General features: G+C 37.8%; 1 protein-coding gene across 2 annotated transcripts in view; it reads left to right on the forward strand.

The window, feature by feature from the left end:
* Positions 1-21,098, forward strand: part of SPINK5 (serine peptidase inhibitor Kazal type 5) — a 75,915-nt gene that overhangs the window by 17,801 nt on the left and 37,016 nt on the right. For both annotated transcript variants that reach the window (XM_021701991.1, XM_021701990.1), the window contains exons 5-12: positions 5,818-5,945; positions 7,766-7,829; positions 8,724-8,851; positions 10,303-10,369; positions 13,832-13,959; positions 16,497-16,584; positions 18,449-18,576; positions 19,834-19,915. In XM_021701991.1, the coding sequence (XP_021557666.1) occupies positions 5,818-5,945; positions 7,766-7,829; positions 8,724-8,851; positions 10,303-10,369; positions 13,832-13,959; positions 16,497-16,584; positions 18,449-18,576; positions 19,834-19,915 (813 nt within the window). The remainder of the gene's footprint in view (positions 1-5,817; positions 5,946-7,765; positions 7,830-8,723; positions 8,852-10,302; positions 10,370-13,831; positions 13,960-16,496; positions 16,585-18,448; positions 18,577-19,833; positions 19,916-21,098) is intronic.

The raw sequence follows: 21,098 nt of genomic DNA on the forward strand, positions 1-21,098 counted from the left end.
GGGGATTAACTATTTACAGTTAATTTACAGGCACAGGGGAAACTCTTAGGGTGACAGAAATATTCTAAAACTGGGTTATGGTGATGGCCATACAACTCCATAAATTTACCAAAAATCATTGAATTGTACACTTAAAATTCATGAATTTTATGGTATGTAAGTAAAACCTCAATAAAACTGTCTACAATTGTTTTTCAGTTCACATACCTTCTCAATTTTTGGAATAACTTGTAAATTATTATTACTCAATACAAGTTTCCCTTTTTCTTAACAGTTTAGAAAAATGGATTTTTTTTTTTAAAGATTTTTATTTATTTGAGAGAGAGAGAATGAGAGAGAGCGAGTACATGAGAGGGGGGAGGGTCAGAGGGAGAAGCAGACTCCCTGCCGAGCAGGGAGCCCGATGCGGGACTCGATCCAGGGACTCCAGGATCATGACCTGAGCCGAAGGCAGTCGCTTAACCAACTGAGCCACCCAGGCACCCTAGAAAAATGGATTTTAAAGCTATTAGTACTTGGGCATTTTGGGGAAGGAATATCTCAGACCAGTATATCAATGGGATTAATGCTATTGCTCTGTTCAACTTTTCTTATTAAACCACTGTAGGTATTTTACACTTTTTTTTGTCGCCCCATCTCTATTTTGGTTTTCAGATGTTTTAGCATAAAGATACTGATAATATGCTTTTATTGTATGTATATCTCAAGTTTTATACAGTTATTTTCTCTTTTTTTTTCTTTTATTTTTATTTTTATTTTTTTTAAAGATTTTATTTATTTATTTGACAGACAGAGACACAGTGAGAGCAGGATCACAAGCAGGGGGAGAGGGAGAGGGAGAAACAGGCCTCCCGCGGAGCAGGGAGCCCGATGCGGGGCTCGATCCCAGGACCCTGAGATCATGACCTGAGCCGAAGGCAGACGCTTAACGACTGAGCCACCCAGGCGCCCCGGCAGCATATTCTTTTTACCAGAAAAGGCAAAAGCCTAGAAATATACAGTTATTTTCAGTTATCATTGCGTGTATTTTTATTTCCATCTTCTCTTTCTCTTATCAATTGTCATAGAAATCTGAATATCAGCTTTTTTGTTAATCTTCTCAATTATTTTTGTTTTCTGTGTCACTTATACCTATTTCTTTATGTTTGCTCTGCTGCACATTTTGTAATGGATTGAGCAATACCTAGTCTTTAAAATTTTAACTTCTAAGATTCCATGACAAGAGTAGGTGAAGATATTAATGATCATCTATCTCAAGATTTGTACTGGAAGTGTTTCCATTTGTCATTCTTTGCAAACATTCCTTAATTTTCCTCCCTTCCAAGTAATACATTATTTGATTTTCAAATATATTGCACTTCATCTATTTTAAATTAACTTTGATTTTACTGAATTTTGGACAGAGAACATAGACCATATGATATCAGTCCTTTGAAATTTTCCTAAGACTTTCTTAGTGGTCTAATAAATATTCCACTTTTATAAGTGTTTCCTATGTCTTGGAAAAAATGTTCATTTGCTGTTCCTTGGATGTAGTTTTCTATAAAAATCTAATGGCTTAAGCATCTTAATTTTTTCCTTGATCTACCAATTTCTCAGAAGTATATGCTAAAATCCCTAAGTCCAGTTACTGATTTATCTAATTCTATCACCTTTTTTTGGTTGCAGTCTGACAGAGGTAGAGCCTGTATTATTAAGGGAATGAATGCTCAGTGGTTATTATACCTTCATGTTCTGTTTTTCCTTTTACTTTATATAGTGTCCTTTGTCACTTATGCTGCATTTGGGGCTGAATTCTATATTTTTAGTATTCATGTTACTGCATCTGTTTTCTTCTCATTCATTTTTACCTCATATCTTTTCTTATCCTATTGTTTTAATATCTGTGTGCTCTTTAATTTTAATTTTCTCTTATCATCCATACCTGGTTTGATCCTGTTTTTTTAAATCCAACCACAAATTGTGTTTTAATTTGTGTATTTAGCTCATTTACAGTTGTTATTTCTGTTGTACTAGAACTTGATTCTCCTAATTTTTCATATTTTTAAAAAATTATTTTAAAAGCAGTTTCTTCCTTCCAGCTTTTCTTTGATGATGAGTTAAATGCTGCATATCTATTTTTGCTCTTAATATGACTCCCCCAGCCAAATATCCATATTTATAATTATTTATCATCACTATTACTAATGTCTTTGTTTATTGTTAATATCTGTATCTTCTCCCCTAACATATGTTAGCTTGCTTTTATTTGGTTAAAAATCCCTAAACCTCTCTAATTTGTTATTGACCAGATTCTATCTTTGAGTTGCTATGGCTATTTCTCTATTTCTTTGTTTTTTCATTTTTCGTTGATTCTAGAAATGTTCCCTATTTCTTCAAATATTTTTCCTATATATGGTTGCCTCCTTTTTGGGACTTCTAATTCTATTCACCATGTTCTTTAGGTTTTCTCTTCTATTTTGAATTCATTTTCCTTTACCATTGCTTCTCTGAGAGTTTCTTGATCTAATCTTCTGGTTTACAAATTCCTTAGGTACATGTACCTATCCTACTTTTATTATTTCTATTGTTTTATTTATTACCATTTAAATATTTTCTATGTCTAAAACTTCCACTTTTTTCCCCATTATAGCTTCTTTTTTTCTGGTTTCATATTGCAGATATTTTCTCTTATCTCTCTAAAGCATAGTTACAGTCTTGAAAAATCATTTTTCTATGCATTCTGGTAATTCTGCTTCAACTGATACTACTGCTCACATTACCGTATTTCTTTTATGTTTTGTTCCTTACATATACAGGTATTTCTACTCTACATTCCATAATAGCTTTAGTTATTTTTTTCTGCTACAGTGAGTGAGATGGTGTTCAAGGCTACATTCAGTCTCTGCCTCTCCTGGGGAGTATAAAGATAGGAAAAGAGATGAAGCCTAGATCAGAAGGTTCTGGAACCAGTTTGTTGCTACTCCAATCAGGTTAGGAATCCATCTGTAAGCTCTCAGAAACTGTTAGCATTAGGAAGAGGTGTTCTCTGTAGGTTGTGACCTACCAGCCCTTGGAGTTTGGAGAGGGAGGCGGGGGAGGAGGAGTAAATACCCACACCTGTTCTCAGGGCCTCACAGCTGCACTTTTTATCTGCCCCGTCATCACCCTGCCAACACCTGTGACCTAGTATGACACTTGCTTTTGCTGAAGGGGGATAGCAGTGATTGTCCCAAGTCAATAAAATCAATCCATATCACCCATGCTTCATTAGTTTCTCCAGAAATGACCCTAGAGTAATATTCCATTGTATATATGGACCACATCTTCTTTATCCATTCATCTGTTGAAGGGAATATTATTCAGCCATCAGAAAGGATGAATACCCAACTTTTACATCAACATGGATGGGACTGGAGGAGATTATGCTAAGTGAAATAAGTCAAGCAGAGAAAGTCAATTATCATATGGTTTCACTTATTTGTGGAACATAAGGAATAGCATGGAGGTCACTAGGAGAAGGAAAGGAAAAATGGGGGGGTGGGAATTGGAGGGAGAGATGAACCATGAGAGACTATGGACTCTGAGAGACAAACAGGGTTTTAGAGGGGAGGGGGGAGGGGGCATTGGTTAGCCTGGTGATGGGTATTAAGGAGGGCAGGTACTCATGGAGCACTCTGCTAAGAAGGCCAGCAGGATTTGACAAACAGTATGCTAAGTTTCGAAAACAATGGATCGTGGATCACCACATCAAAAACTAATGATGTATGGTGACTAACATAACATAATAAAATTAAAAAAAAAAAAAGAAATGACCCTAGAGAGAAAACCCGCTGCTCTCTGCTTTTTCCTCATGCAGCAGCCACACTCCTTTGTGCCCCTGAAGCAGGACAGTCTAGTTCCTATCACAGATCCTTTGCACTTGCAGTTCTCTACGCCTGGAATGTCCTTCCCTCAGATCTCCAGTGGCTGGCTTCTCCTCATTAATCCCATTTTACCTCGAATGTTACCTTTACAGAGAGATCTTTCTTGACACTGTATTTAAAATAGCCATCATTCTAGTTATTGTTCAGATTATTTTTAATAGCATTTATTTTAATTTCAAATTATCATATTTATGGTCTTTACCTTCTCATCAGAATATAAGTTCCTTAGAGCATATATTCCAAGGTGGGTTTTTTTTGTTTTTTTTTTTTTTGGCAGTGTCTTCGTCTAGTAGAAGCCCAGAGGCTAGCAGATGTATAGTGGATTTTGAGGAACAAATGAACAACCGAATAAATGAAATAACACATATAGCCATTACTTATCTTCCCTCTATTTTAACTTCTTCCCCAACAGATGACATGAACAGTGGGTTATGTTCCATAGCTTTTTTTTTTTCTACTTTAAATTCTTTTTCCTTTTTTATTGTTTTTCAGAAGTATTCCTTGATGTAACCTTTTGGTTCACAAATTCACTATGTATTTGTAATTGTTCTTTTATTCTTTCTATTGTGTAACATACTAGGTCACAGGTCTATATTCTAAGTGTTCCATATCTATATTTAAAATATTTTTATTATGACAATAACATAAAAAATTTATTTTGTCATGCAATATAATAACTAAAAAATTCTGCAGTGTCATTCTTTGCTTTTGGATAGAAACGAAATTCAAGTTAAGTCTAGGTCTTCTTTAGTTAGCTCATGTCACAATAGTGTTGCCAAATAAAGTTTCTTAAGTATTCATTTGATGCTCAGCACAAATCTGTAGGACAGATGGGGTGTGAATTTCCATTTGTCAGACAAGGAAAGTAAGGTTCAAAGAGGTGGAGTGAGTGGGTGGTGGATGTGAGAATCAAACCCTAGTCTCCAGTTAACCACCTAGTGTAGTTGTTTTCCTCACCATACAGGTATGTCCCTAAGTATGCGTCATATTATTTGAGCTGAGATTTGGAGATTTCTTCCATCATCCCCAAAACATGTTTCATGATTGGCTTGCTTGTCAGTGAGGAAAATGTTTAAAATAACAACAACAATAACAACAGTGAAGGGTTATGATATGCTACGCGCCATTGTAAATGCTGTGCATGTATTCATACACTGAAACTTCTTTAAAATGCTGAGAGGTGGGGCGCCTGGGTGGCTCAGATGGTTGAGCGTCTGCCTTCGGCTCAGGTCATGATCCCGGGGTCCTGGGATCGAGCCCCGCATCAGGCTCCTGGCTCAGCGGGGAGCCTGCTTCTCCCTCTCCCTCTGCCTCTCCCCCTGCTAATGCTCTATCTCTGTGTCTCAAATGAATAAATTAAAAAATCTTTAAAAAAAAATGCTGAGAGGTTAGTAATATTGTACACATTTTGCAAATAAGGACACTAAAGCACAGAGGGGTTAAGTAACTCCCACATCACACAGCCAGTATGTGGCAGAGTTAGAATTATAAGCCCAGCAATCTGGCTCCTGATCACTACCCTAATCTATAATAATAAAAACTTCATTGTAGCTTAGAGTTTACAGAGAGCTTTCCTATGCTTATCCACTAGACCTCATTATCACTCTGCTAAGAAGGCCGGCAGGATTTGACAAACAGTATGCTAAGTTTCAGAGGGGAGACTTGGCCTACCTCACCCAGATAGCAAGTGGCTGAAATCAAATACCAATTCTTTCTCCTAAAATCTAAGTACGTCTCTGTTCTGGGGCCATGTTTTGTTATTCATGATGTTATTCGTGCACTGTAGTCTCCTCAGTCTGTTTTGTTTTCCAGTAAGTTATATTGTTGTGGGTTTAAAATGTTCACGTATTTATGTATCTAAGGAATATTTTATCTCTTATATTTTGATGTTCCTTAATAACGTCTCTTGCAGTTGAATTGTGATGATTTCAGGAAAGACGAGAGAAGTGGGGATTTTATGTGTACCTTCGATAACGCAGCCCTTTGTGGCACAGACGGGAAAACCTACAGCAACAAATGTGCGCTGTGTGCCGAGAACGCGTGAGTATCTGCAGCAGGCTTTCTCCCTAAAGCATGCTGTCCATACAAGTACATGACACAATTTTTTCCTACAGTCTTTAAAATATCAATTCATTTTGTGAAAGTTAGCCATCCAGAAATTATTAGGACCACTCCTTTTACTATTCTTAAGGGAAAAAATATGAAGTGCAACACTTTATATTTTACAAAGCACTTTTGTATGCAGTTTATCAGAGAGTTATCAGTGTCTCTGTGAAGTAGACAGACATCTGATAGATCTAAATCTAAGTATCTACCTGTATGCACATATAAGCACACATGTATGTACATACACTTATATACACATACATATACAGACAGACATCTGTCCCTTTCTATCTATCTATCTAGGAGTACATCTTTTTTTACAGAGAATTATTTAATCATCAAATGATTTTTTTATTTAGTGCTCAGTAATTTATAATATTAGAGTAGATAATTGGAACTTTCAATATTGAACTTCTTTCCATTGATTTGACCTTTGTCACATAGCTAAAGCATCTCACTGTCCAACATTTTGTCCCCGTTTGATTCTTTCTCCACCCTCAGTGCTAAGTTTGGTTGTCGGTTGTCAGTCAACAAGATGGCACACCTGCTTCACAGGTTCTGACCTGTGGCCTCAGTCTTGAATTGTCTGCTCTCCACTTTTTGCACACATAATAACAACCAGTGCTTGAAACTAATAAAGGGTATGATAAATATTCAGTCTTCAGGGTTCTGCAAGCGTTATCCCTCCTTGTAATAAGTATCTCTACCAAAATACAACTGAATTAAATCACTCTGATCCCTTGCATTATTGCGTTTTCAGAGATGCACTCTGAAATGATGCCTTCACCTCTCACCAGTGGTCAACAAACAGAAAACACAAACAGACATAGGGAGAACAGACAGGTTTTATTAGATATGTATTTTGTAATACTATTATGAGCACACTGTACATTTAATTACTACTATGTTTTATGTGGGGGATCCTGTGATAGATTCTTTAAATCTCTTCAGGTCTAAGTGTCTCACCCCTAATTTCTGGTATACTTCCTTCATTATACAGTGAGAACCATACTGCTCATTGGGTTTCTTCCTTAGCTTTGTCTACTAGGGGACTCTGCAATAACATTGGGATTCAATTTTTTTTTGTTTCCCTCAGATGATATCTTTTGATATAACTTTTTTCTTGTAACTTTTAATAACTTCCTTTTCCTCTTTATATTGCTTTTGTTGTTTTTTTATTGTTATACAGAGGCTGTGGTTTTAAGCTGCCTTACCTTTTCAAAAAGTAGGAGATGTATTTCACATTTATGGTTTTGTTTTCAGATAGCGTTAAAGCTCTATTAGACTGAATAAACTTAATTCTTGAGACTTAAGGTACTTTCCGTGACAACTAAAATATTAGTCAGCATAACCCAAACAAAGAATAATAGAGCAGGATGTTAGATCATTTAAACTTGAATTCGTATATTTAAAACACCATCATCAACAACAGCATAGTTCTTTGCTCTTTTTAGTTATAAGGTGTATTTTTTCCTTCTCTTCTGATATGGATCCTCTTTAGACGTAGGAAAGAAAATTCTAGAAATAATATTTATAGACCTGACTCTTATTAGCCCTCCAACATAATTCTATTTCTTCAACTCCAAGTTATAAACACAGGCTCTCATTAGAAAGAGTAAATGAGGAAAAGAATGCGATGTGACATTTGTTTTCAAGGGCAAAGGAGAATTATAATACAGTGACAATAAGTTACTTTTGAACGGTAAGAAGTTCTGTGATACTAAACTTCTGTGTCTACTAACTTTCAATTCCAGTAAAACCAGGTCCCAAGTTGGCATAAAAAGTGAAGGGGAATGTGAGACCAATAATCCAGAGCAGGTGAGGACAAGTGTCAAAATGGTGGGAAATCTTGGGAGGCTGACTTCAGAGAGAAAGAAGATGCTCTCCTCTTCCTTCTTTGGTGGGGTACTAGGAAGGAAGCAATTCTTGCTTTACCTAAGATGGGGCCCTGCTTGTTTAGATGAAAAGCAGTTGATAGTTCCTGTAACTGGAGCAGGTGACTTTGGTAGTTAGACTTTTCAGCTCTATTTCTGCTTTCTATGAAAAAAAAAAATCAATCAATCAGTCAATCCATCCATCCATCAAAAGGAAACTACACTTATAGTAAAAAGGGCATTATGCTTCAGTCACGTAATCTGAATTGAAACCCTAGCACTGTCACTTGCTGTCAGGAGACCTTAGGTAAATTACTTACCCACACTGTACCAGTGTATCCATATCTAAAAATGAGATTTGGATTAAATAGCTTTTCCCTTTGCTAACATTCTGTGCACTTGTGATTATAGGAGAAAGAAATGAGTATCTCAGACATGTCACACTTGACTTTTTCTAGCTGAACGTTTTTTCCTAAGTCAAGGTTTGGTGCCCTTTCTATGCTCCTAGAGCACCTATCAGGGCAGTTAGTACATCATATTTTAAATGTCTCTTTGTGTCATCCAGTAGATCATGAGCAAGTTGAGTGCAAGGACTGTGTTCCGCCTTAGTTCTAACACATACTAGGGTATCTGTGTTTACTAATAAATGAATAAGTAAATGAGCACCATACTTAACCTCATGAATTATGCAACACTTACTGAGCTACTTCTAGGCATCTGGCACTGCTCTAAGTGGCTAGTGTGCATTGGGCAGAGAAGCACTGAGTACTATAAAATTCTGAAAACCGTGTGGAATGCATTACAATCAGGATGTTAAGTTCTTTTCCCTGTTCTTCAGGATGTATGTAGTGCTTTTCGGCCTTATGTGAAGGATGGAAGACTTGAATGCACCAGGGAAAATGATCCAGTCCTTGGCCCTGATGGCAAAACACATGGCAATAAGTGTGCCATGTGTGCTGAGCTCTTGTAAGTATCATCATCCCCATGCAGGCCAAGTAGGTGGATTTGATGAGGATGCACTTGGTTGCTGTCCTGAGAACCACTCTGCAGAGAGATACAGTCCTTTTCATGAAGCATACAATTCTTTGTCTTCTTAAAGTGAAATCGTCCTTGCTCTCTGAAAGGCTTCTTTTCTTTTTAATTCATATCATCTGCTAGAGTTTCTTAAAAGGCATGGTTAAGGTAATTATGTTAGTTATTAAATTCAAGACTCTTAATTTGCTTAATTATAATGATAGGACAATGCACAGTATTTTATAAGGCACAATATTTTACAATTTAGAAAACACTTTCCTGGAATAAACCAGGTCATTCGTTTGATGCGCATTGCTTCATTTGTATATGTACAGAGACTCTTACTAAATGCGACAATCTAATTTAAAGTAATAATAATAATAATGTCATGTGGCTGCCTTCGTTATTACTATAAATGGTGGAACTTTAGGGAAGAGAAGGAGAGGGTTAACTTTCTCTGAGTGCCTGACATCTGTGAGTATTGAGGCTGAGATGTGAAGAAGATCCAAAGAGTCTTTAATATTCTGGCTGTTAAACAAGATATAGACTCTCTATATGTCAGCAGGCTTTCAAGTGCTCCATTTACATCCACGGATCTTTAAAATCATCACAGAGAAAGATCTAACAGATTAATAAATTTCACACCTGCCTTTGAAAATTACAGCGTGCTGCCAGAGAATTCAAGGGCACGTCCTATCAGGTTTACAAAACAGTGATTATATCTGGTTTCCAGACAGGAAATAAGCCTAATTTCTACTTTCTTATCAGGAGACATGTGGGTTTAGTTTTCCGACATGCCCCAATTCTGTGACTTTCTGTTTGTTTTCACACACTAGCTAAAAAAGAGATTTGACTTCTCTAACTCTTGGTTTCTTCCTCTGTAGAACTCATACTGCCTGTCTCCGGTTGGGACTGTAATTAGGTAATAGATAGGAGAGGACTTAGAAGCTCAGTTCAATGTCACTTTTTTTAACCGCAGTGATTTTACATGAAGGCAAACAAATACTTTACAAGGTATAGAAAAGCTTTACATAAGGGTGTGGACGGCAGTACTTCAAATGCTCAGTTCGGTTTCACCCTTGTCACAGCATTGTGTTAAAAAGCTCTTGGTTCTGCCAGTTAAAGGGACTTTTCCCCAACAATCTTCTGTTTGTCAGTCAAGGAGTCACACCCATCTACTTTTACAGAACAAAGCTTCTAATTGACTGTCAGTGAGTCAGTTTCACACCCTTCCTTATCTTTGGCAATTTTCTGGCTCAAATTTGAGACGGGGAAAAGCTTGTCTCATGTTAAGTGGATCGGTTTAACGAGCTATGGCCAAGGATATGAAAGTGCCTAGCACAGACTGGACACTGAAAATATGATTGAGCCGTAAACTGACCAACTGTTCTCTTTCTTAACAGCTTAAAAGAAGCTCAAGAAAACGCCAAAAGAGAAGGTGAAACCAGAATTCAACGAAGTGCCGAAAAGGTAAATTCCTCACCAACATAATTTGATCTTGTGGCCAAACTATTAACAAAGTTAAGCTTGAATCTTTGAGGTAAGTCAATGTCATTGTCCTTAATTTTTACAATAAATTGTTTCCCTTAATTTCAAACTTCCCCAAGTTGACTATTTCAAGTATATTAATCATTAGATTAAAATTGCATTTCCCACCTAAAGTTCAAAATATGCTATTTTTAAGAAAAAGGGAAAGAAAGAATATCAGTCAGAAAATATGCAAATTAAATTCTGCTTCATTTCCACCAGACTTCTCTCTGGCTTAGATTAATTTTGCTTTGAATAAATTTTTTTTAATACAACATAATATAAATTAGACAGGAATAACTTTAAAATAATTCTAGAGTCTTTTAAACAGTGTATCCACTGGTGCATTTTATGTATCATCTCATTGATACAAACTGGAGTTATTTGTTATGGTTATTACAATGAGGCCTGCATTTATAAAGGTCTAGCTTCTGTTTAAAGAAAGATATTAAACAAATATTGACGTTGTGGTTTTTAAAGTACCCTTAAAATTAAGTTTTTTCAAATTATTATACGATTTGTTTAGTATGAAAAATTGTTCCTTTTAGTAATTGAATAAACATTGTAGGTCATACAGCTTGGATTCCCTAAATCACCAAGGTTATTAAACCCTACTTTCATTCTAAGTGATAGCAGTTACTTTGCTAAATGACTAGCTTTTTGTTGAGAAGTCAGAACAACTTAGTTTTACCCATAGTTTTGTTATGCTCTGGCTGTGTGAAACTGACCAAGTCATCTCTTCTCTCTGGGCCTCAATTTCTTTGTCCCGAATTAAGGAGGTTGGGTAAAGGACCTCATTTTTACCTTCTTGTTGGAATGTGATTCCACACCCTATACCCTGTAGTGCTAATACAAGTGTCAAGGCCTCTTTTAAGGAAACAGGCTTGAACAATGGAAACTTGATCAAGGCAAAAGGGCCCACAGTGAATACTGAATACAGTATTCACTGGCTGAATACAAACAGGCCCATCAAGCGACCACCTCAAAATATCCATCAGCCCTAACTAACCAATGGGCTACTTACACCCAGACATAGGTACCAAAAAAGGAAAATTCCATACATTCCCATACCTCCTCTCCTTCCCCCTTTAAATACAGCCTTCGCCCACTGCCTCGTGGCAGACAGTCTTGACTTTGCTATCCTTCCCGGCCTTTTTCGCAGTGTATCCAACAAACTTTTACCTCTTTTGTTCTGCCTTGGGTGAATTCTTTCACTACTCGTGCCACCAGCCCCCACTCCATCCGGACGCCCTACATTCGGGGGGGCCCCATCCAATTGGGAGAGACAGCACAACAAGTATACTATTTTTGTGGATGATGGGCATATGTTTTCCTAAGGATAGACACAAGTCTAGTTTTTGGTAGTCAAGGACTAAACTTCTACTTCATGATGCTATTCAATCAAGCACATTTCCCACCCTAAATAGGGTGTTCAACAGAGTTTCAATGAAGGAACATGTTCTCAGTAATTTGTTCAATACTAACTGAGCTTTGAAAAGCAGTTCTTTTGGTTGTTAAATTTCAGTCAAAACCTTTGGGTCATCTTGTAATATTGAGCATTTTATTACTCCATAAACATGGACAGTTCTTTTCCATTATCCATCATCAGGTCTTGTTTACTTTTCCCTCTTTTCCTCTGTGGCTGGGGTCATTGTTTTGGTGGGGTCACTGGACGTGACTGTGTTGAATGCGACTGCTTTGTGGTGATGGCTCAATATCTGCCCCATAATTAACCCGTCAGTGGGTTGCTCACAAAAGCATTTCTTCAGAATCTCCTCAGATGAATCACAGCTTATAAACTGAAATTATCATTGTTTCTTTTATGGGAACCATTGAAGAGTAATTTTCCTGCCATGCTATGATTATCAGGGGATTGTCTTCCGTGTCTTTATTCCCAGATTGTTACAACCAGGAAGTTTGGAGCACACCCACTGCTTCTCCAAAAACAAATGCCTTCTTATTAGGAGTCAATTAGGATTCTTTTTTAAAGTGTCCTAGTGAGATATGAGTTACATTTTAAACATGGAGAATATTGCCTCTAGAAAAGGCCCTAAAGAGCATTATTCCAAAAACTTCATTGTGTACTTGGTAAGATAGAGGGGTCTACGGTAATGGGCGTTTGCTGTGATCTCCCAGGAGTTAGAAGCATAGTCTAGCTGCTCAGGTCTTCCCACTTCAAACCATACTCTTTATGCTCATGTCTTCTTGGCTGAAATGCAAGATGACGGTCACATTGTTGAAAAAGGCTCAGAGAAGCATTTTTTTGTAGGTTTTGTAGGTGTTTTGTAAGTTATGTAGTAATATATACCATTACCAAACATGTTTATTGACATAGAGTTTCCTAAATTTGCAGTAATTTGGGGTAGATAGAGATATAAGTATAGCTATAAATATGAAGTTTAGTCTTCACTTCAGATAGTAGAATTTTCCAAACACAGAGAAAAATCCGAAAGTACTAAACCAAAGCATTGGGAAATCTGGATACAAACCTTTCTTGGGTTATTTGGGGAAGTCACAGCCTTTGAAATTTAAATTTAAATTTTAGTCTTGGTGTTTTACCTGTCTCCAGTGGGGAGTGAAGGAGAATTAGATTCACTCTCTGTGCTTTCCACCTACTGTATTAGAAATGGACATCCATAAACGAGGCAGAGCACATAAAAGTGAACAACAGTAAAGGCCACAGAGTCACAGAGAGGACAATGGATGCCACCTTATTCATTTTCCTTGCAAACCAAACCAGATTGTTCTTGATTTGATCCATATTAAATAGTGTTTAAGCATCTCATCTTACAGATTCTCTAGTCTGCTTGTTGGCAATTTTTTTCTTTTGTCCTGGCAGCTGCATTTTGTTATGTCTGTCTTGGAATTCGTTGAAAGATCTTTTATTTTTTGCAATCCTTTTTTCATAGACTTGAAAGTTAATAAGAGCTATCTAGTTTTATGAGATATTTGCTCAGCCTTATTTTTTATAAGGCTCTTTTACCTTTTTTTAAAGATTTATTTATTTATTTTAGAGAGAGAGTGCGTGTGCAAGTGGGGGGGAGGGGTAGAGAGAGAGAGAGAAGCAGACTCCCCGCTGAGTGCAGACCCCCCCCCCCCCAAGGGGGACTTGATCTCAAGACCCTGAGATCATGACCAGAGCCAAACCAGGAGTTGGCCACTTAACTGACTAAGCCACCCAGGTGCCCCACCGCTCTTTTATCTTTTAATAAATACACCACATAGTAGATACAGGTATGTAGTAATTTCATAACATAATTACTATTTCTCATTAATCCTCATTAATATGTTATATGTTTACCAACACCTTCTAGACCTGATATTCTTTGGCTATAAATCCATGATGTGTATTTTCTATGTTAAAGAGTAGAGAAGTGCTAAATGTAATCACTTACCTTTTTGCAGGATTTTTGTAAAGAATATGAAACCCAAGTGAGGAATGGAAGACTTTATTGTACACGGGAGAGTGACCCAATTCGTGGCCCTGATGGCAGGATGCATGGCAACAAATGTGCCCTGTGTGCTGAAATTTTGTGAGTACAGATGTGGGTTCTTTGGAGGTATGGGACAGGTAAAGTGGAGATTGATGGGAATGGTGAGAATAATGTTGAGGTGCTGCTTTGTTGTTGAAAATTTTTGAGCAGTTTTCTGTCCTCTACAAACCATGATATCACCTAGTAAGTAGATCCTAATGATGTATGTCTGTTTCTGAGTACAAATGGATTCTATTTTCCAGTTAGAGGACTGGATTACAAAACCCTTCTTAATATTTCCTCCCACCACCTTTGTAAGCCTTTTTACAAGATAGTCATAATACAGAATGAGGGTAAAAGCAAGTACCAAGACTTAGACTGTTTCCTTCAGTAATTATCCCATTGTGACAAAACAGATGTTGTCTCCCACAAAAACTTCATGTTTATACGTGACTTGGATTAACTTTATCTTTTCATCTCGGGCATCTGACCTGGGGGGGAAGCACAAATCCCACAGCATGTAAATTACAGCATTTACGAAGCTGTCTCAGACCAGGCTTGTCACTCTTTCAGATCCTTGAACTCTTGAAGCTCTCCCCTTTATGCTGTCTTGCTGCCAGTTTGTCTCAATCTTGGCCAGCTAGTGTCTCTTCTTCTGTGGATCACATTTCAAGATTACCCTTCTTTGGATAAGACCTCCTGAAATTCTTTTTTTTTTTCTTTTTTAAAGATTTTATTTATTTATTTGAGAGAGAGAGAATGAGAGGGAGCAGGCACATGAGAGGGGGGAGGGCCAGAGGGAGAAGCAGACTCCCTGCCGAGCAGGGAGCCCGATGCGGGACTCGATCCCGGGACTCCAGGATCATGACCTGAACCGAAGGCAGTCGCTTAACCAACTGAGCCACCCAGGCACCCAAGACCTCCTGAAATTCTTAATTGAAATCAATCTTTATAACTCTTAATAATTTTATTTCATAGCAATCATCACAGCTGGTAATTATTGCTCTGACTATTTGTTGACTGGGTTCTAAGTTCCAAGAACACAGTGTATGTGTCTGTCTTATATATATAGCACCAGGCCAGCGCTTGACAAAGAATAGTTACTAGCCAAATGTTGAATGAATGTGTGAATGAAGATCCCTGCTCTCAAGAAGCTTAAAGTTAAATAGCAGAAATAAGCCATGGACACACACACACACAAACACGTTGCAAGACAGAGTAAGAACTATCCCGTAAGGGGCGCCTGGGTGGCTCAGTTGGTTAAGCAACTGCCTTCGGCTCAGGTCATGATCCTGGAGTCCCGGGATCGAGTCCTGCATCAGGCTCCCTGCTCAGCGGGGAGTCTGCTTCTCCCTCTGACTCTCCTTCCTCTCATGTTCGCTGTCTCTCATTCTCTCTCTCGCAAATTAAAAAAAAAAAAAAAAAAAAATCTTAAAAAAAAAAAAAAGAACTATCCCGTAAGAGAATATTCAGCTATGAAAATACAATGACGGATATACAGTTCATTTCCACTTTGAGGTCTGGACTGTCTTCTTAAAGAAGGCAGAATTTAAGCTGAGAAGATTTAAAAGAAGGCAAGATGACAAAAACAGTCATTGCTGTGGAAGGACATGTTATACATGAAGGCAAAATAAAAGGGATTCTTTGGAGAAAGAGTGAAGATTTCCATCTAATAAGGAGCCTTAAGATGATTGGAAAATGTTTGTTCTAGAACTCATAAACACATAGCTGTTTTTCCACCTGCACCTAAATGACTTATTTTTATTTATTTATTTTATTCTTATGTTAATCCCCATACATTACATCATTAGTTTTAGATGTAGTGTTCCATGATTCATTGTTTGTGCATAACACCCAGTGCTCCATGCAGAATGTGCCCTCCTCAATACCCATCTCCAGGCTAACCCATCCTCCTACCCCCCTCCCCTCTAGAACCCTCAGTTTGTTTTTCAGAGTCCATCGTCTCTCATGGTTTGTCCCCCCCTCCAATTTCCCCCGCTTCATTCTTCCCCTCCCGCTACCTTCTTCTTCTTCTTTTTTTTTTCTTAACATATATTGCATTATTTGTTTCAGAGGTACAGATCTGAGATTCAACAGTCTTGCACAATTCACAGCGCTTACCAGAGCACATACCCTCCCCAGTGTCTATCACCCAGTCACCCCATCCCTCCCACCCCACCCCCCACTCCAGCAACCCCCAGTTTCTTTCCTACAATTAAGAATTCCTCATATCAGTGAGATCATATGATACATGTCTTTCTCTGTTTGACTTATTTCACTCAACATAATACCTTCCAGTTCCATCCACGAATGACTTATTTTTTTAAAGATTTTATTTATTTATTTGAAAGAGAGAGTGAGAGAGAAAGCACAAGCAGAGGGGGAGGGGCAGAGGGAAAGGGAGAAGCTGACTCCCTGCTAGGCAGAGAAGGGAGCCCCACGTGGGGCTCGATCCCAGGACCCTAGGATCATGACCTGAGCTGAAGGCAGACGCTTACCGACTGAGCCACCCAGGAGCCCCCTAAATGACTATTTTATAACATGAGGATTTGAAGCATCTGTATTCATGTATTCATTTTTGGGTTTTTTTTCTCCAGCAAACAGCGTTTTTCAGAAGAAAAAAATAAAGCACATGAAAACCTAAGGAAGACTGAAGAAAAAGTCAAAGTTAAGAGAGAAATTGAGGTGATGATTAGTTTGATCAATTTAGTTATGACTTTTGTGGGATGTGTGTGTGCATTTTACTCTACAATGCTTTTTCGATATTGGTTCGTTTTTCCTTCATTACTGATGGATTTTCTGGAAAGCAGTTTATAGTTACTATTTCATAAGATTTAGAAGAATAATTACAACATTACAATTTTTAGCGCTATTTGGAGAAAATTAATCAAGTCATATTAGTAGAATAGTTCCTAAACAAAGGTAATATATCAAAGCATCATCTGAATTCAAAGTTTAATATGTGTGGTAGCTGTTTTGGAGGTCTTCTATGTATCATTTTAATACTCTCCCTTTAAAATCGTACCACATTCTACTTTCCACACATCTCTTAACTAGTCATTTGTTTTTTTTTTTTTTCTCCTGCTACCAACTTAGCTCATACTTCTCATAGATTTCCTTTGTGTTGATGCGTTAGCATCCTGCCTGGCCTCTGTGCTTCTCGCCAACAGCTTTCTCAGTCCTCAAGATTCAATTCATCTTCCACACTGTTTGAGTGGGAAATATTTCCATGACTCAGTGGCCTTAGGAAAAGCCAAAGTTTGAGGGTATCCTAGAGGCTATTTGGACCATTTCACTCCTATGTAACTTATTTTTAACAGTGAGTGTTCGCCCACCTTCTGTAGTGTGTAGTTCACAGTTTCATAAAGCAGCTGACTTCATGTAATTCCATCGTAATGTCTAAGCCTCACTTTCAACTGATGTCTTCTCTTCAATCCTTTAATTTTATTTCTGAAATCAAAACAATCCTTTTATCTTTCATTTCCGGTTTTATTCCTTCCTCTTTGTCTTCCTTGTTCTCTTTCCTTCCTTCCCTCCACCCTTCCTTTCTTCCTCCCTCCCTTCCTTTCCTTATTTTCTCCTATAGTTTCTCAAACTTCAGTCTCCAGTCACTCAAATCCCCACATATCTGGCTGGCTGGGTGGTCTTTCTAAAACAGATTTGCTTATGTTCTTCTCTTCTATAAATATTTATCATTTTCCAATTTCCTAAGAATAAAGTCCAAATTCCCTTCTAGGTTCAGTGATCTAGTTTTGACTTAATCTTCAAGGTCTCCTTTTTGACCCCTTCCCAAACCTTCCTCTCTTTATCCAGCTAATTCTTCCTGACAATAATAGATGATCTCAAGATAACATGGTCTTTTATGTCCCTCTGTCTTTGCATATAAGTTGTAATTCCTCCTGGAGGACCTTTTTGCCATATTGTTTACCTGGACACATCCTAAAGATAGAGACCTCAGCTATAAACTCTTCTCTGTACTTCCATAAATCATTCTTCCCTTTGTGCTTGTACAAATGTAACTCAGACCTGTGTCATATCTCTCAGCTTTTTATATTGCAATTCCTTATCCTGTCCACTTGAGTGATAAAAGAGCTAAATCACATTTATAGTCATATCCCCTTAATACATTTGCTGAATACTTAAATGGGTAACTATTACATGGAGAGAAATATCACAAAATTTTGGGATGATCCTAAATCCTATAAGTTTTATTTTTTATCCTTAGTTCCTCTTCTTTGATATCTTTAATTAACAGCATCTAAAATGTATAAACAGAGGGCGCTGTGGGTGGCTCAGTTGGTTAAGCATCCGACTCTTGATTTTGGCTCAGGTCCTGATCTCAGGGTCGTGAGATCGAGCCCTGCATTGGGCCCCACACTCAGCATGGAGTCTGCTTGAGATTCTCTCTCTCTCCCTCTGCTCTTCCCCTCCCAACTCACTCTCGTACTCTCTCTGTCTCTCTCAAATAAATAAATAAAATCTTTTAAAAAATAAAATGAATAAACAAAATAGATAACTATATCTAAACTGTCTCATTTTCATTATTTAGAAACTCTGCAGTGAATATCAGGATCGTGCAAAGAATGGAATACTTTTCTGTACCAGAGAAAATGACCCTGTTCGTGGTCCAGATGGGAAAATGCATGGAAACTTGTGTTCCATGTGTCAAGCCTTCTAGTGAGTATGGAATGTCAGAGTGTCTAAAGAATGCCAAAGAGAAAGGACCTTACAGAGAGTCTAATAGAACTAGCTACTTCCATAAGTGGGGAAACTGGGGCTCAAAATAGGGAAGGGAGTTGAATAAGTTGAATACTTACATTGAGAATGTTAGCAAGAGAGCTGGGAGAAGGACCTAGAGCTATTTACTCCAATATGTCTGCTTCCTTGACACTCATTCTCTTACCACTGAAACATCCTGACAGCCTTGAGCTTGTGCAAATATCACATTGTCCATACTGCTGAAGCTTCATATATGAACCTGTGGTACAAGTTTATAGGCATCTCATCTTCCAAAGAGGTTAGGGCCCAAAGTAAGCACTTAATGCAGATATTGATTATTAGAGTTAATGTTGCCCATCAAATAATCATGAACGCTTACAAAATTAAATATTACTTTATATAATGTGACATTTCTCAATAAGTTAGAATTGACAGTTTGCTTTCAAAATTTGGAACTACTCCCAGTTTATTTGATTGAACTCAGATTAAGTACTTGATTTACATTTTGAATCTATGGTCTTTTGTTTTGATTGATAGCCTTGTGTGCTTGAAATAGCATCAGTTAACCATACATACCATGCAATTCTATTGTGCAAAGCAAATATAGGCTCATTTGGTTTATCAATGTATGGAAATTATTGGCCTTTTTCCACCTGCACTCTATTTTGTCTTTAGATAATGCAGCCATGAGTAAGCAATACATTTAAGGTGAATTAATAAAGCTAGGGTGTCCATGATGTGATAGACTATAGACTTGAGAGAAGGGACCTTGGTTAATTGTAGTCCTGTCCTAAAAGTATAGCCAAAGCCCTCTCTGCCTCAGACAAGGGAACCAGTCAGTGTGCTTTGTAAAGGCCACTTTCAGTCTCCAGGTATAACGTTACAAGGGTACTAGTTTTGATATCTCCTTGATGGACACTGATCATTGATGGTATTTCTTTTCTGATCACAGGCAAGAAAGGTATTTTATAGAAAGCAAGCTTTCCAGATCCACAATCACTGTCTTTCTTTCAATGTTAAGCTAAAAGTATAAAGAAGTTATGGTATCTTACCATACTGGAGGCTGTTTTGTTGCTTCTCATCGGTATGTAGTGATAAAAGGACAAAATTGCTCTTTCTAAGGAGGGAGGACAGATTAGCAATGCAAGAATGTGGACAAATAATTGCCTGTACTTGGTCCAATGGATTCTTCTCATTTTTTTTTCTCTCATTTAGCCAAGCAGAAGCTGAGGAAAAGAAAAAGGCTGAAGCAGAAGCAAGAAATAAAAGAGAATCTGAAAAAACACCCTTATGTGGAGTGAGTGGAATCCACCCATTGAGTCCTACTTGGCATTCTAACTTGAACATGTTTCAGAGTCTAAAGGGTGGAATATTTTCTAGTAAAAAAATTGCCAGGAAATCCTAACCCTTTAATCTGGAGATGACACTGAGATGAATCCTATGGGAATTTGATCAATGCTTGCTGCTTCCAAGACTAACCCTGTGGAGTAAAAATTATTTGAAGTCTGAAAAAACTGGGTTCTAGCACTGGTTTCATCACTTACAGACTGTGTTAGCTTTTGCAAACCACTTCCCATATATTCCCATATATTTTCTACATATGAATTTCTGAAATTTCTCATTTGAATTGGGATAAAAATACCTTCATTCTGCACACAGAAAGCCTGCTTTTTAGCTCTGAAATGTTACAATATTTGTTTCCATAGCCTTCTATAAGTTGTTACTGCTTATTGTTTAGAAGATGAAAGTCTTCTACTTTTCCCGCTAGGTTCTATTCTTTCCGTTATCCAACTATGCTCCCTAACAGAGCTAGAGCAAAGCTTCACAATATTAATCAGATCCCAATACCGTTCTGCTTAAAAGCCACAAATGGCTCATCATAAACTATAGGATATAATTCAATCTCCTTATCTCCCTTCTTATTTGGCTTACCTTCATTCAGAAATTTATGTTCTGCTATATGCCCGTGTGGTTTCCTACTTTATTTCCCAACTTAATGGTCTCATATGCATATTCCCCAATCCCCTTCTTATCCATGAAAATGCTGTTTACTCTTCAGTCTCACTCAAATTATTCTTGTTATGTGACATCTTCCCTGGTTTTCACAGTCAGATCTCATGGTCCCAACCTCTATGTTCTCAGATTTTCTTGTACCTGTATGTTTGCACTTATTTTATTCCTCCAAAAAAAATTTTTTTTTTTTTTTTAAAGATTTTATTTGACAGAGAGAGACACAGCGAGAGAGGGAACACAAGCGGGGGGAGTGGGAGAGGGAGAAGCAGGCTTCCCAGCGGAGCAGGGAGCCCGATGCGGGGCTCGATCCAAGGACCCTGGGATCATGACCTGAGCCGAAGGCAGACGCTTAACGACTGAGCCACCCAGGCACCCCCCTCCAAAAATGTTTTTAAGATTTTGTTTATTTGCGAGAGAGAGGGAGAGCACGGGAGAGAGAGCATGAGCAGGCGGAGGGGCAGAGGGAG

The sequence above is a fragment of the Neomonachus schauinslandi genome, chromosome 7 (assembly GCF_002201575.2).
Source record: "Neomonachus schauinslandi chromosome 7, ASM220157v2, whole genome shotgun sequence".
Classification (NCBI taxonomy): domain Eukaryota; kingdom Metazoa; phylum Chordata; class Mammalia; order Carnivora; family Phocidae; genus Neomonachus; species Neomonachus schauinslandi.